The sequence below is a fragment of the Cervus elaphus genome, chromosome 6, assembly GCF_910594005.1.
Source record: "Cervus elaphus chromosome 6, mCerEla1.1, whole genome shotgun sequence".
NCBI lineage: Eukaryota > Metazoa > Chordata > Mammalia > Artiodactyla > Cervidae > Cervus > Cervus elaphus.
Window position 1 is genome coordinate 6,673,407 of NC_057820.1, and position 16,530 is coordinate 6,689,936.

The 16,530-nt window shown below is 39.4% G+C and overlaps 2 protein-coding genes across 10 annotated transcripts in view; one reads left to right on the forward strand and one right to left on the reverse strand.

The window, feature by feature from the left end:
* The window catches only part of FBXL5 (F-box and leucine rich repeat protein 5), a 54,503-nt gene extending 53,309 nt beyond the window's left edge, over positions 1-1,194 (forward strand). For all 3 annotated transcript variants that reach the window (XM_043906154.1, XM_043906152.1, XM_043906153.1), the window contains exon 11: positions 403-1,194. In XM_043906154.1, the coding sequence (XP_043762089.1) occupies positions 403-479 (77 nt within the window). In that variant the 3' untranslated portion in view covers positions 480-1,194. The remainder of the gene's footprint in view (positions 1-402) is intronic.
* A 6,913-nt stretch (positions 1,195-8,107) lies between these two features.
* CC2D2A (coiled-coil and C2 domain containing 2A) overlaps positions 8,108-16,530 on the reverse strand; it is a 125,440-nt gene continuing 117,017 nt past the window's right edge. For 3 of the 7 annotated variants that reach the window (XM_043906157.1, XM_043906158.1, XM_043906161.1), the window contains 4 exons: positions 12,704-12,826; positions 11,156-11,214; positions 10,166-10,340; positions 8,113-8,602 (listed from right to left, as the gene is read on the reverse strand). In XM_043906157.1, the coding sequence (XP_043762092.1) occupies positions 8,414-8,602; positions 10,166-10,340; positions 11,156-11,214; positions 12,704-12,826 (546 nt within the window). In that variant the 3' untranslated portion in view covers positions 8,113-8,413. Of the gene's footprint in view, positions 8,603-10,165; positions 10,341-11,155; positions 11,215-12,703; positions 12,827-16,530 lie in introns of all 7 variants that reach the window. The other 4 variants (XM_043906160.1, XM_043906155.1, XM_043906156.1 and 1 more) reach the window with 4 other exon arrangements.

The following is a 16,530-nucleotide window of genomic DNA, read 5'->3' on the forward strand; positions in this document are numbered from 1 at the left end:
GAATAGCGGATTCTTTAGCTTATCTATTACAGATGAGGTTGTTTTTGCCTTAATACTATTTCTGGGAAGGATGTTCATGGTGTAAGAGGTCCATTGTTCACTTAGCCTGGCAGTCTTGCTTCTGTGAGTTATCTCGCCTTGGATTTTTTGTTTGTAGGATTGTTGCCAACAAAATTATTTCTTTTCCTTCTTCTTTTTCATTTACCTGTATTAGTTAAAGTTAAACTGCTTTTGGTGACTTCTGTGCTGAAAAAATTTTTATACACTCATGGTGGGATTTCATTTCTATGCTATAAATGTATTACCAGTAAAAATAATCAGTGTTTTACAGTTCTTTCACTAGCAGGCTTACTTTTATGTGACGAGAATTTCCTCCTTTCACACTTCTCTGTTTTCACGCAGGTCCACATGCTGACACGGCCAGCGGATGCCAGAACCTGCAGTGTGGTTTTCGAGCCTGCTGCCGCTCTGGCGAATGACCCTTGACTTCTGACCCTTGTCTACTTCATTTAGCTGAGCAGGCTTCCTTTCATGCACTTTACTTATAGCACATTTCTTGTGTTAACCATCCCTTTTTTGAGTGTGACTTGTTTTGGCCCCATTTCTTACAGCCTCAGAAATCTTAATTTACCAGTGAATTGTACAGTGTTGTTTCTCTTTGCAAATCATATTTTTGTTTTAGAGAGGGATTAGATCTTTTCATAGGGTGAGAACAGTTTTATCAGATTTCTTTTAAATTGAATACTTTGAAAAAAATTGTCACTAATACCATGCCATTTAAAGTCTTTTTTACATTATTTTGAGTTTTGAAGTCAATGGGTAATTGGTTCTCTTTATAGATAAACACTGTACCAAGCTTTACAGATCTTTTCAGACATACATTTCTGAAGTTTTATTTTCAGAGACTGCACGTTTTGAAAACCGGTCTCTTTTCCATATGTTTCCTTTAATTTGAACAGTTCCCAGAGGGCCAATTCAAACATACCCACATGTAAGATTCTCTTAAGATGGTGAAATAAATTGGCTTCCTGGTGTTGGCTCCTTGAGCCGGCACAGCACCAGTGTCTTTGTACTTCCTTTCTTCAGAGACCCCAGTCCCCACCACCGTCCGAAAACTTGTCACGTTTGGGAGGGGTTTTTAAAAGTCCCACAGTCATTTGAAGAAATACATAAATAAAATCTTTGAGGACTTTACCAAGTAATCTCTCTTGTGTTTTGATTGTGTTACAAATCTCAGTCCAGAGTTACTTTACTGTGAAATGGGTCTTTTGAACCCCCGTGAAATCAGTGTCCCTGACAAATAAGTAGTTTTAGACAGATACCTGATTTTGTTGAGCTGAAATGTCTCTTTGAAATTAATCGTGCAGTAGTCAAAATTCAGATTCATAGGCTTATCTTCTTTGCTGTGTGAAATGACAGTTGGCATGGAGACCTGTTACTCAGAAAGGCACATACTGACTAAAGTTTACGTCATGCTATGTATAGTATTCTATCAGCAGCATACCATCCTATTTTATAAATACCTAAAGGCTATAGAATAGGAGGTAATCTTGCAGTCATGTTTCTTGTGGTCCCAAGTATTTTTTTTGTTTGTTTGTTTCATTGAGGAAGAGAAGGAGTAGGAAAGATACCAACTAGAGGTGGGCAGCTTCCAGTTCAGGCTAAGGGGAAACTACAAAGAGTTGTCTAAAATGAAGGAAGAATCAGTTGATGAGAATATAAATCAGGAGACGTCACTCTGCTTTTCAGTTTAATTAACGTTTGAACTAAACACTCTTGAGAGAGGATCCCCTGTAAGGAAGGATGTCTAATGACTCTGAAGTTTCACTTTCCTCTAAGGATTCTGTCATTTTGATTCCATTGCTGCTAACATTTGTGAAACGTTAAGATGGAACCCCTGTAGTTTCTTGTATGTAGGGTGGGGCAGCTGAATGATCAGACCATCTTATCCTTTGAGTGTGTGTCTCTTAGCTTATTAAGTCCTCACGCCTCTTGTGGCAACACTGCACCTAGCTGCCTCCTTTAAAAGTCTGATTCCCTTAGAGAACTTGAAGAGGACATCTGAGTTTTAGTGAGCAGTTAACAGGGTCAGAAGTTTTATTTTGTAGATTGACTGTTGTGTGGTTACTGTATTTTTATTTCCTTAAGTGTTTAATAAAGTTTGTTTGAAAAGTTGACATTAGGGACTATTTTAAGAAAAGAAACTGAAATAAGTCTTCTGGGGTGAGTCCCATCAAACTGCATGGTAAAATTAGTCATCTGTAACTATAGTCGTGAGTCACCACAGGAGGACTTAAGGGTATACCCCATGTCATCAGAAACCTGTCCTATTCGGGGAGTAAAAGTTTTGATAATACTTAGGGGAAAAATCATGATTAAATGGTATTTGGGGACTTGGCTTAAATGTTATTCTTTATAAAGTAACTAATTTGAGCAGCTGGTTTTCCAGGAGTTCGAGGTAATTGAGGGGTTTCCCCTTTTGCTTTGTCCTGTGCTACATGATGTTTAGAAAACCATTGAACAGGACTTGGCAGTCTTGAGCCAGACTGACTTCAGTATATGAACACGTTGTCATATGGAAACTCAGTTTCTCTGTCATCACCTGACCTGTTTCATGGGAAGATAGCATAACTTGCATTTAGTTTTTAAATAGCACTGCTGTTTCATTATTGAGGATAATTGATGCTTTAAAATTTCTTCTTAAGTTTTTTTTTTATCAGAATATAGTTGTTGTACAGTCTTGTTTCAAGTGTACTGCATGATGACTTGACACCTGTTTATTATATAACAGGGTTTGTGCCTCTTAGTCCCCTTTCCCTATTACCCCCCACTCCCTTCCCATAGCCACTGGTTTGTTTGCTGTATTTATGGGAGACTGCTTTTGTTTTTTAGATTGCACATTTAAGTGAAATCATGTCATGTTTGTCTTTCTCTGTCAGGTGTATTTTACTTAATATCCTCTAGATCCATCCATGTTGTTTCAAGTGGCAAGATTTTTTTATGGCTAAGGAGTATTCCATACACACAAACACACACGCGTATGCACGCACATCATATCTTCTTTATCCATAGATCTTTCCATCGACTCAGGTGGTTTTGATACCATGGCTATTATAAATAATGTAGCCGTGAACACTGAGTGCATTTAACTTTTAAAATTAGTGTTTTTGTTTTCTTTGGGTAAATGCTCAGAAGTGAAATGGCTGTTTTTTTTTTTTTAATTTGAGAATCCTCTATGCTGTTTTCCATAGGGGCTACATTAATGTACAGTCCCACTGACAGTGCATGAGGGTTCTTTTCCCTCTACCTTTTCACCAACACTTGTTATTTATTGTCTTTTTGTTAGTACTATTATGGCTGGTTTGAAGTGGTATCTGATTGTGGTTTCGATTTGCATTTTCCTAGTCTTGATGTTGAGCATATTTTCATGTATCTGTCAGCTGGCTGTATGTCTTTGAAAAAATATCTATTCAGGTCCATTGACCATTTTTATTTAAATATTTTTTTTCTTGACAGGGACCATTTTTAAAGTTTTTATTGAATTTGTTACAGTATTGCTTCGGTTTTATGTTTCTTTTTTTTTTTTTGGCCACAAGGTATATGAGATCACCTCCCTGACCAGGGATCAAACAAGCACTCTGTGCGTTAGAAGGCAAGATCTTAACCACTGGACTGCCAGGGAAGTCATCTACTGACCATTTTTTAATTTGGTGGTTTGTTTTTTTGATGCGGAGTTGTGTGAGCGCTTTGTATGTTTTAGATATTAACCCTTTGTCAAGTACATTATTTTGCAAATATCTTCTCCCATTCAGTAGGCTGCCTTTTGTTTTGTTGAGAGTTTTTTTTCTCCATGTGAAAGCTCATTAGTTTGATGCAGCCGCATTTGCTTGTTTTTGCTTTTATTTGCCTTGCCTGAGGAGACATATCCAAGCTATTGGTAAGACCAATGTCAAAGAGCATACTGCCTATCTTTTCTTCTGAGAGTTTTATGGTTTTGGGTCTTAGGTTTAAGTCTTTAATCAATTTTGATTTTATTTTTTATTTGTTGTGAGAAACTAGTCCAGTTTGATTATTTTTATAATATAGCTGTCCAGTTTTCAAAATATTGTTTATTGAAGAGGCTGTCCTTTCCCCATTTGTATTCTTGCCACCTTTGTCATAGATTGATTAATCATCTTAGTGTGAGTTTACTTCTGGACTCTACTCTGTTCCATTGATCTATGTGTCTGTTTATTATTAGGAAGCTGATGCCCCCACTTCTTTTGTTCTTTCTCAAGATTGTTTTGGCTGTTCAGGGTCTTTTGTGTTTACATTCAATTTTAGAATTGTTTGTTCTAGTTTTGTGACAGTTCTTTTGGTATTTTGATAGAGATAGCGTTGAATCTGTAGATTGCCTTTAGTAGTACGGCCACTTTAACAATGTTAATTCCTCCAATTCACAGGTACAGTGTGTCTTTTCATCTGTGTTGTCTGCAGTTTCTTTCATCAGTGTCTTATAGCTTGTACTTGGAAAAGTACAAGCTTTTTACCTCTTTGGCTAGGTTTATTCGTAGGTTTTGTATTCTTTTTGATCAGTTATAAATGGGATTGTTTTCTTAATGTCTCTTTCTGATAGTTTGTTATTACCATATAGAAGTGCAACAGATTTATGTCCAGTTGGCCCTCCATATCTGTGGTTTCTGCACCTGTGGATACAACCAAACACGGTTGGAGAAGAGTTCACAATCTGTGGTTGATTGGATCCATGGGTATAGAACCTGCAAATGCATATAACCAACTGTAAAGAACTTGAACATCTGAAAATTTTGGCGTCCAAAAGAGGGTCCTGGAACCAATCTCCTGTGGATACTAAGGAGGGACATATATTAATTTTGAATCCTGCAGCTGTGTGGAATTAATTTATTTGAATAGTATTTTAGTGATGCCTTAAGGACTTTCTATATACAGTATCATGTCATCTACAAGCACATTTTTGCCTTTTCCTTTCCAATTTGGATGCTTGCTTTTTTTTTTTTTTTTTTTTTGTCTTAATATTGTGACCAGGAGTTCCAATAGTATGTCGAATAAAAGTGGCAAGAGTGGGCATCCTTGTCTTGTTTTTTCTTCATTTTTAAATTATGGAAGTATGATAACATTACTTTGCCAACAAAGGTCCGTCTAGTCAAGGCTATGGTTTTTCCAGTGGTCATGTATGGATGTGAGAGTTGGACTATAAAGAAAGCTGAGCGCCCAAGAATTGATGCTTTTGAACTGTGGTGTTGGAGGAGACTCTTGAGAGTCCCTTGGACTGCAAGGAGATGCAACCAGTCCATCCTGAAGATCAGTCCTGGGTATTCATTGGAAGGACTAATGCTGAAGCTGCAACTCCAATACTTTGGCCACTAATGTGAAGAGCTGACTCATTTGAAAAGACCCTGATGCTGGGAAAGATTGAGGGCAGGAGGAGAAGGGGATGGCAGAGGATGAGATGGTTGGATGGCATCACCGACTCAATGGACATGAGTTTGAGTAAACTCTGAGAGTTGGTGATGGACAGGGAGGCCTGGCGTGCTGCAGTCCATGGGGTTGGAAAGAGTCGGACACAACTGAGCGACTGAACTGAACTGAGCTGAACTGGAAAATATGGGACAAAATTGCGTATAGGTCTGCTGTAACAATTATTTTTAAAGTAGATAAATTAAGATTTTTAGTTGGATTTTCAGTATCAAATGCCCCAAAATGAATAGAATGATTAGATAGAAAAGTAGAACAATATGGTAGACCTGAAAAGCACTATGAACCAATTCAACATAATTAAGATTTAAACAGTTTTCACACAACATCAGGATACAAATTCTATTTAACTTCCCATAGACTATGAACCAGGAGACCATGGAACATACCTAGGGATGAAAACAAGGAGCAAAAATTTCATGGTCTTAAAGGTTTTGAAATCATAAGGAGTCTTCTCACTTTAGAAATCAGTATCAAAAGATATTTGAAAATAACCCACATATTTTCAAGGGCAATGTGTCATTTGCCAAGAGAGGTATTTGACTTAGCTGTTGAAAGCCTCAGGAAGGTTAAAAGACTGAAAAAACAGGGTGATTGCAGAGAAGAAAGCATAGAAGAGAGATTGCATAGAAGAAAGCAAAGTCAGTAGTGCTGCTGTTGAGAAATCCTGTTTTACATGTTTCTATTTTGTGTACCACTTTCCATGTCAGTACATGCATTTAGTTTCTTTTAATGTTACCCGGCTTGCTTAGTTGATTTGGGCTGTTAAAACAGAATGCCATAAGCTGGGTGGCTTAAATAACATGTATTCCTGTCACTTCCAGAGGCTGGGAAGTCCAGAGTCAAGATTTTGGCAGATCTGGTGTCTCATGGAGACTCTTTCTGGTTTGTTATGACAGACATCTCATTGTATCCATGCATGGTGTAGAGGTGAAGTAAAGTCTCCTGTCTGTTCTTAGAGCACTAAATCCCAATTTGAGGGCTCTATCCTGAGTGGTGTATGACATAATTACCCTCCCTGGATACCTCTTTTTCTTAAATTGAAGTATAATTGATTTACAGTATTAATTTCAGATGAATAGTATATTTTAGGTTTTTACAAGATAACATAGTTCTTTGTGCTGTACAGTAGGTGTTTGTTCTTCATCTGTTTTATATATAGTAGGGTGTATCTGTTAATCTTGTATTCCTAATTTATCCCTCTCTCCCTTCCCCTCTCCTAACCATAAGTTTGGTTTCTGTGTCTGTCAGTTTGTTTTGTAAATAAGTTCATTTATTTTATTTTTTAGATTCTACATATAAGTGATATTTGTCTTTGTTTGACTCACTTAATATGATAATCTCAGGGTGTATCCATGTTGCCACAAATGGCAGCATCTCATCCTTTTCTATGACTGAGTAATAGTCCGTTGTATGTATGTACCGCATCTTTTTTATCCATTCATGTTGGTGGGTGTTTAGGTTGTTGCCATGTCATGGCTATTGTGAATAGTGCTGTGAACATAAGTGGGCATGTGTCTTTTCAAATTAGAGTTTTCATCTCTTCTGGGGATTGCTGGATTATATGATAACTTTACTTTTACTTTTTTTTTTTAAGACCCTCTATAGTAGCTTCACCAATTTGTATCTCACAGTGTAGGAGGGCTCCATTTTCTCCACATCCTCTCCAGCATTAACTTGCTGGCTTTTTGATGATGGCCATTCTGACCTGTGTGAGGTGATCCCTCATTGTAATTTTGATTTACCTTTTTCTTACCACTAGTGATATTGAGCATCTCATCATGTGCTTGTTTGTCATCTGTATGTCTTCTTTGAAGACATGCCTTATTTTAGGTCTTTGGCCCAGTTTTTTAGTAGATTGGTTTTTTGATATTGAGCTGTATGAGCTCTTTTGTAGATTTTAGAAATTAAGCCCTTGTCGTTTACACCATTTGCAAATGTTTTCCTCCAGTCCACAGTCTAAAAATGTCTTTTTGTTTTGTTAATGGTTTCCTTTGTTGCGCAAAATCTTATAAGTTTGATTAGGTCGCATTTGTTTATTTTTTATTTCTTTTGTCTTGGGCAACTGATCTAAGAAAAAATTGCTATGATTTAAATCAGAGACTGTTTTACCTTGTTTTCTTATAGGAGTTTTATGGTGTCATGTCTTAGATTGAGTCTTTAAGCCATTTTGAGTTTATTTTTGTTTATGGTGTGAGTATGTGTGCAAAATTCATTGACTTCCATGCTGCTAACCAGCTTTCCCACCACCACTGTCTTTGTCCATTGTACATCCTGGCCTTCTTTGTTGAAGATCAGCTGTCCATAGGTCTGTGGGTTTATTTCTGGGCTCTATGCTGTTCTGTTGATCTGTATGTGTGGTTTTGTGCCAGTACCATGCTGTTTTGATTACTGTAGTTTTCCAGTGTTGTCTGAAATCTTCTGGGAGGGCTGCTAATCCTGCTTTGTTTCTGTCCTCAGGATTACTTTGGCAGTCCTGGATCTTTTGAGGTTTCATATTAATTTTAGGGTTATTTGTTCCAGTTCTGTGAAAACTGTCAAGGGTAATTTGATAGTGAGCACCTTAAATATATAGATTGCTTTGGGTAGTATGGCTATTGTAACAGTATTAATTATTTCTGTTTAAAAGCACAGGATATCTTACTGGCAAAGAAGAAGATCATTCTCAGTAGAAGGTGAGCAGGTGCAAAAGCATAGAGCAATAAAGGTCATAGGAACTCTGAGCTGTCACAGTTGAATTTAGGGTCAGAGTGGCAGAGACAAGGCAGAAAAACTAAATAAAATTTGCACATTTTGAAAATCATGATAATTTTATTTCATTATTTGCAAGTATTTTCTTTCCTCTTGACAGATCAAGAGCACTTAAAAAAATATTCTCTTAATTATAAATTTTACATGATATAAAACATACAGGGAAGTATTATCTGTTGCGTATAAGGGAGGCAACATAGATCCAGACAGACAAAACATTTTTGGGGTACGGGTGGACATACACAGCTAAAGCAAATTCAACATTAGGAGCATCAATATTATGTACTCCAGTGCTGTACACAGCTTCAATCAAAGGCTTCACCTCAGAGTATGGCATGTGAAGGGGAAATCCAGAGAACTGCAGGAAAACAAAACAACCAACATTTTAATCATTGCTGAATGTGAAGTTTTCACTGTATTTTCCCCCTAATTAAATATGTGCAGTTCTAAATAGGAAGTCTTCCTTTTGGGTCTTAAAGTCATTTATTTAGCTTTGTTTTTCTATTCAGCTATATATTAGCATTACAAAAAATGGAGAGAGGCCAAGTGTTTTGATAGCTAACATACTGAATTTATGTTTAAGATACCTGTTAGTCACCCAGCCACCCTCCACCGTTCCCTTCCTTCTTCCTCATAGCTCCGAGTTTGCATAGAAAGAAACCCATGCAATACCAGGAACCAGGGTAGATTAATGCATTCTACCCTGGCCTCAGTGTTGATCTATAGGAAAGAGGGTATGTAATCTAGGGAACTTGTAAGGAATAACGGCATATGGATGCCCGCTGCTGCTCAGAGCATTGTGTGTCCATTTGTGAGTCCTACCAGCAACTATTCCAGCCCATGTGTGTCCATGTGTGAGTGCTCCCATGAGGAAAACCACTCTGTGGGTGATGCCATCACATGGAGGAGGGCAGAGTGGGAAGACGTGCAGACATGTGGTGTAGCCCCAATAGCTACTCGCCCCTAATTTTTACCCTAATAAGCCCATAGGCTGTTAATGCTCATGCTTGTTTGAAATAAGTTTTTTGTTAGTTGAAAGCATCCCAGCTGAAACCTAGCCTTGGAAGTTTAAAGGGTGAGTTTTAGTCACTGAGTAGAATTAAATGTCCAACTTGGGACCTTCCTGGTGGTCCAGTGGTTAAGAATCCGCCAGCCAATGCAGAGGACATGGTCCCCGGTCTGGGAGGATTCCACCTGCTGTCGGCAACTATGCCAGTGTGCCACAGCGACTGAGCCCGCGTGCCCACAGCCTGCGCTCTACAGCCAGAGAGACCACTGCGATGAGAAGTCCCTGCGTCGCAGCGAGAGTAGCCCTTGTTTGCTGGAGCTAGAGAAGGCTCATGTGCAGCAACAGAGACCCAGTGCAGCCAGAAATGAAATGAAATGAATTTTTAAAATGTCCAGCTTGATGTCGTACTGTTTGACCAACGAGGCTTACTGTTTGAGTTTGCCACTGCTTTCTAGGTTTTAGTATCTGGCTATAGGGTATGAACACAGGGCACTACTGACAGTAGAGAACATATATTGCCTCGTAAGGAGAATTTTTTTTTTTTTTTTTTTAGCAACAAAAAGCAACCAGAATAAAATCATATCCTTAAAGTCTGCTCAAGAATGGTTGGCTTCACCTTGATGTTCAGTTGAGTCTAACATGATTTAGCCAAATATTTTCATTTTATGTAATACTCTTGCGACTTTATAAAAGATATTTTTCACAGGATCCTCCTACCAAAAAAATGGTGATATTTCCGTTTTATAGAGACATTTTGCTATTTAATGGTGGGTTCATTCTTGAGCTTTGAACTTTTAATTACATTTTTTTAGTCTCTGCTGCTTCATCTATACAGTGTGGAAACTAACACAGGCGTTTTGATTCCGAAGCCCATCGTACTGAGCAGTTTCCAATTTGAAATGTTCTGCTTACCCTGTAGTCTCCTAGCTGTTTGAGCAGTTCTGCTCTGTGGTCTTCCTCCACGTCTTCTTGGTTCCTTTCTAACAGAGGCAAGAGGTGACGCAGCGTGGAGGTGCAGTATCTGTTCCACCGAGTCAGATGGCGCGGCCGCCAGTCCATGATTTTTTCTTTTAGTATTTTTTCAATCCTGTTTATAAAAAAAATATGCTCCATTTTTTTGGGTGACTTAACTTTTCCCTTGTAAACAAAAGTACAAAGCATAGCATTTTGAAACTTTTTGAAGAAACAAGATTCTTTTTTTTTTTTTTCTTCCAGGAATTAGTTGTTCTCAGGATCTCACAGCTTTATTTTAAATTTGGAGTTGAGAGTAAATTGGTGTTTTTTGGTAATAATACCATAAAAAGCCTCACTGTGATCTTGTACACTTTGACATGCACCTCTTCCCGTGGCCTGAGACAGCAGAAAGGACACATAGACTTTGAAACTAGAGAGGTCTGGCTGGGCTCAGAAGCCCCTTAAGCCCCCAACAAGTATGTGGACCTCTCTGAGCCTTGTGAAACTGGGAAAATAAAAGTTCTGTTTTGCAGGGTTCATGATAAGGATTATGGGGCTCAAACAGGCTCTTAACCAGCCTTCTATTAATCCCATGTGCTAGGTTCAGAAAGTAGTTGAAGTTCACTGAATCACTGACTGGACAAAATGGGCCTGTTTAAGCCAAGGATTGTGAGATTACTGAATGGGACTCACGCATAGCATGCCGTGAACTCTAATCTGGGGGGAGGTTTCTGGAGAACTAGCTATCGGTGCTGGACTTCACTGCTCTGTGGCTCACACCATGCTGATGCCAGAGCCTCGGGATTTACAGATCACATCTGAGCTTTGTAAACACGAATTAAAGCTTAATTGCTGTTCACATTGACCCAGGCTGAGAACTGTGTAGTTTGATATTAACACTCCTAGTGACAGATTGCACATGGATTTACAGATTGCACAAGATGTCACCTGTCTTGTAGTTCAGCTGTAGCCACCTTGTCTGTGCGCTGGTAAATAAGCTCTTCTGGCTATAAAAGAAAAACAAGACAGTTGACAAATTTTTAGGAATCAGTTACAGTTTATTTTAATAGCTGTACATCCTTCTCTAAATCTTTTTTTAAAATTATGAACTCAATTCATTGAGTTAGGATAATATCACAGATGCTAATGTAGCCAAGATCTACTTTTAAGCAAAGCTTCACAAATAAATACAGTGCCGTGTAGTTCTTTCTCAGTTTTATTACCCTTTCTCTCGCAGAAGTAACCATGATCTGAATTTGTTTTCTCAGCACTCTTTCACTCAGCATGTATTGAAGACCTGCTGTGTGTCAGGCGCTTATACAGGTGAAGAGGATGTAGCCCGTATGAACAGAATCCCTGCCCTTGTGGCGTTTACGTTGTCAGTGGAGACAGGCAAAGTAGTGAAATGTGTTCATGATTTAACTACAGATATACACATCCCTAAACAATATATTGTGCTGCTTTTCATTTTTCTAAACTTTAGTGATTTTATCCTGTGAACATATTTTCCCCTTTAACATTATATTTAGAGAAGATAGCAAATACATACTTTTACTGTGCTTACTAAGATTCATGAATATTGATTCATTTGTGTAACTACTATAAAATATTCCAGTGTATACCATAATTTACCCCTTCTGTCCTTCTAATCCTTAGGCTTCTGCAAACAGTTTTCCTATGAAAACTCTTATGTTACCTTGTATCCATGAAGAATCTCTCTTAAAGTGATTTTTCTTAAAACATCTTTTGGAAAGATTTGATCCACAGCAAAAAAAATACATTTTATATTACATACACAGTTTGTATGTATCTATAGCTATCAAATTTAAAGTTTTAGTAAGTAAGTCTCAGGCTTGCTATTTATAATCTACTAATGTCCAGTACCCTCTAAATTAATGAGTCCCTCCTGGACCATGCCGTGAATTTTGATTTCATATTTCAACATGAAACCTGTGATGAAATTAATTTAGTGAATTGAGACCATTGTAGCATCTGAAAAATATATTTTGTGGGGTTTTTTTTTTAGATCATAGGACTCTATCAAATTTATTCTTTTATGTATGTGTATAGTGGTTCATTATATGATGGTCTGTTTCTTATTGGGAATTGGGCTTAACTAAGTTTGAAAATGAAGTATTATCCTAGACTAAATACCTAGGAGTGGAATTAAGGATCAAAAAATATCTGGCTACCCAGTATAACAATGGCAAATTCCTCCCTTTCTTTGCATTTGAAAGTGAAAGTATTAGTTGCTCAGTCGTGTCTGACTCTTTTGCAACCCCATGGACTGTAGCCCACCAACCTTCTCTGTCCGTGGGATTCCCCAGGCAAGAACACTGGATTGGATTGCTATTTCCTTCTCCAGGGAATCTTCCCAAACCAGGGATCAAACCCGCATCTCCTCCATTGCCAGCAGATTCTTAACCATCTAAACCACCAGGGAAGACCTGTCTGTCTACATTTAATTGTTATATAAAAATATATATATATATATACCTGAACACTGGAAAGGCCAGGATATGGAAGACTTCTTGAAAAGAAAGATTTCCATAGCTTGGGCTTGCTGACATCAAAATTTATCCGTAGTGGGGAATCATATTGTTGAATATTAAACCAAATCTAAGAAAGACAAGACTACATTAGTATATATGGTGGCAGATGTATGTGTGTTTAGAGAGAGGCAGCAGAGAGAGAGTAAGACGACGTACAGCTTGCCCATTTTTTGTCATATTTTGATTCTCTTGTTTTTTTCATATTTTAATTCTTAACACTGACAAGCGTTTTACAGTCAGTGGCATCACGTAGTAGCCATGGGCCAGTTTTTTACATTTTTGTACATCCGCAGTCGAGGTGCACTTTACTATTGAATGTAGATTGCTGAAATAAGGTAGTTCCTGGTGATTAGAAACATACCTCCTCTATAAAAGTGGGATAATAGTACTTACCTCATAAGATTAAGTGAGTTAATTTATTTATGCCTCTTTAGAACAATGCCTGGTACATACTGAGTACTCAGTAGCTGTTAGCTATTTTATTACTGCTGTTCGTATTGATCATTGTTTGTCTCACTAGATTGAGATGTTTCCCTGAGGACTTCTGTCACATGCCTTACTCACCACTGTGTCATTAGCGTCTGGCACAGCTCCTGGTTGGCATATGATAGGCCTAACTACCTACCTGTAACTGTGCATGAGTGGTGAATTTGTCCCATTCAACATAATCGTCAAGTGTCTTACATTTAGTTCTAATACAGTCGTGGATAAAGTTGTAAATGAAACAGAGTTTCTACCGGCACATAGCAGCTAATGAGAAGACAGTGCAGACAAACAAGTACATGGGCTGTCAGATGATACGTGACGTGGGAGAGGGTATCACTGGCCCCAGTTCTGCACCCCTGCCTGTACCCACAGCCTTCGCCCTGTTACTTGGCAGTTGTTTAGTTGCCAAGTTGTGCCCGACTCTTTTGTGACCCCGTGAACTGTAGCCCTCAAGGTACCTCTGTCCATGGGGTTTTCCAGGCAAGAATACTGGAGTGGGTTGCCATTTCCTTCTCCAGGGGATCTTTCTGACCCAGGGACTGAACCTGCATATCCTGCATTAGCAGGTGGATTCTTTACCACTGAGCCACCCAGAAAGCCCTCCACTAAAAGGGTAGAAATGTATTTCCTTGGCTCTTGGCTTCTGGTGAGTAGAGAGGGATAGCAGTGTCACTGTTGTGTGTCCCAGCCTCCGAAGAAGCTCTGCATGTTCCTGCTCGCCCTCTCGTGCCCCTGCCGGCTGTCACTGCCCCAAGTCCCAGAATTAAAACTCATTCTGAAGCAGGGCGCTCCCAGCTGACTCACAGGTCCATGAGAATGATTGTCTGAAGCCGTTTAGTTTGGGGATGAGTTTTTAGTGTGTTGTGCCAAGTTAAACTTACACATAAGATTAATTGAGTTAATTTATTTATACCTCTTTAGAACAATGCCTGGTACATACTGAGTACTCAGTAGCTGTTAGCTATTTTATTACTGCTGTTCGTATTGATCGTTGTGTGTGTGTGTGTGTGTGTGTGTGTAGTCAGTTATGTCCATCCGACTAAACAACTAAACAACTGCCAAGTAACAGGGCGAAGGCTGTGGGTACAGGCAGGGGTGCAGAACTGGGGCCAGTGATACCCTCTCCCACGTCACGTATCATCTGACAGCCCATGTACTTGTTTGTCTGCACTGTCTTCTCATTAGCTGCTACGTGCCGGTAGAAACTCTGTTTCATTTACAACTTTATCCACGACTGGATTAGAACTAAATGTAAGACACCTGACGATTATGTTGAATGGGACAAATTCACCACTCATGCACACAGTTACAGGTAGGTAGTTAGGCCTATCATATGCCAACCAGGAGCTGTGCCAGACGCTAATGACACAGTGGTGAGTAAGGCATGTGACAGAAGTCCTCAGGTTGTAGAGAAAGCTATGCAGTAAGAGGTGATTGGAGGCGAGACAGGAATGGCAACCCACTCCAATATTCTTGCCTGGAGAATCCCTGGACAGGGGGTTGCAGAGTCGGATGGACATAACTGACTACACACACACACACACACACACACACGGATGTTTCCCTGGACAGGGGGTCGCAGAGTCGGATGGATATAACTGACTACACACACACACACACACGGATGTTTCCCTGGACAGGGGGTCCCAGAGTTGGATGGACAGGGGGTCGCAGAGTCGGATGGACATAACTGACTACACACACACACACACACACACACACACACACACACACACACACACACACACACACACACGGATGTTTACATTGGAAAGAACATGAAGTGAGGGAAGAATTAGTGAAGCTGTCTGGTAAGGGGAAGGGTCATCTATGCAGAGGAAATAGCAAATGCAAAGAGCGTTTGAGGGACAGCAAAGAGAACAAAGTGACTTCAGAGGAATGAGCACATAGAAGCAAGAAAGAGATCAGTGAAGATGGTGGGGCCAGGCAGCTGTCAGATCGTAGAAGCCTCGTGGGCCATTTTAAAGGTTGAGGCTTTGACTTTGGAGTGAGCCAAGAAGTCACTGGAGTATTTTAAGCAGAGGAATGAAAATCTATCTTCTATTTTAACAGGAATATTATTTGCTCTTTGGAGATTAGACAGGGATAGGAGCAAGTAGTTTTAAGAGGGCAAGGTTTTTAAGAATTACAGTCTGGCTGTAGGGTAGGGGAAGTGCAGAAAAGTTGTCGGAAATAGCACTGGGAAGAGAGTTGAGGGCAGATTAGATCCAAGGTGAGATGTTTATTCTTAAACTTATATACAGTGGGGTGCCTTCAGTACCTTCTGAGCATGAGGAAAGCTGAACATTCGGAAAGAACCAGGCGTCAATGGACTAAATCATGGGCTGAACTGGAGACAGATTATTTAGTTGGTTATTTATAGTCATGCAGGCTGAAATAATAATGACATGACCTGGAAAACAGAAGGGGTGGTATCTATATCACTTGGTACTAATATCTGTTAATAGGATTGAAGTAGGAGGAAGTAGGGGAGGGGGAAACTCAAGGACAGTTATGGAGTTTGAATCTGAGTGACTGACCTCCTTAGAAGTGAGAGGGCCAGGTGGAGGGGCTGTTTTCAGAGATAAAGGAAAAATGAGTTATGGGTGTCCTGAGTTTGAGACTTTGATCAGCAGCTCACTGTCTAGCAAACAGTTGAAAATTCAGGTTCCAAAGATTCCTGGGCTAGTGAATTATAACTTTTTTTTTTGCTGGGATAAACTAGAGTTATAATTAATAATAAGTGTGTTCTGCAAGAAATCTAAGTATAGAATTTTCAGGAAAATCTACTTCAAAGTGTGGAAAGAAGAGTTAGTGGCAGAAACCTGAGAAGGTATTGCAGAGAAATAAAAACCAATAGTCCTTTACTAGTAAACCAAGCCTGGGCAAGTTGTCGTCCCCCCCCCCCCCCCCACCATGAAGAGGTGAGTAGTTGTGTCACGTGCCATAGAAAAGGAGAAATGAGTGAAGAGAGTAAACCATTGGACTTATTTATCCATTAGCAAGACAGTGGTACTTCTCAGAGTTTATTTCTGTAGACTGATCAGGGAAGAGGACTAGATTATAAAGGATTAAAGTCTGAGAAGGAGAAAAGGGCTCAGGATGGAATGGCTGGATGGCATCACTGATGCAGTGGACATGAACTTGGGCAAACTCCAGGAGATGGTGATGGACAGTGAGGCCTGGTGTGCTGCGGTCCATGGGGTCTCAAAGAGTCAGACACGACCGGACGACTTAACAGCAGCAATGAAGTCTGAGAAAGAGGAAGCAGGGCCTATAAATAGA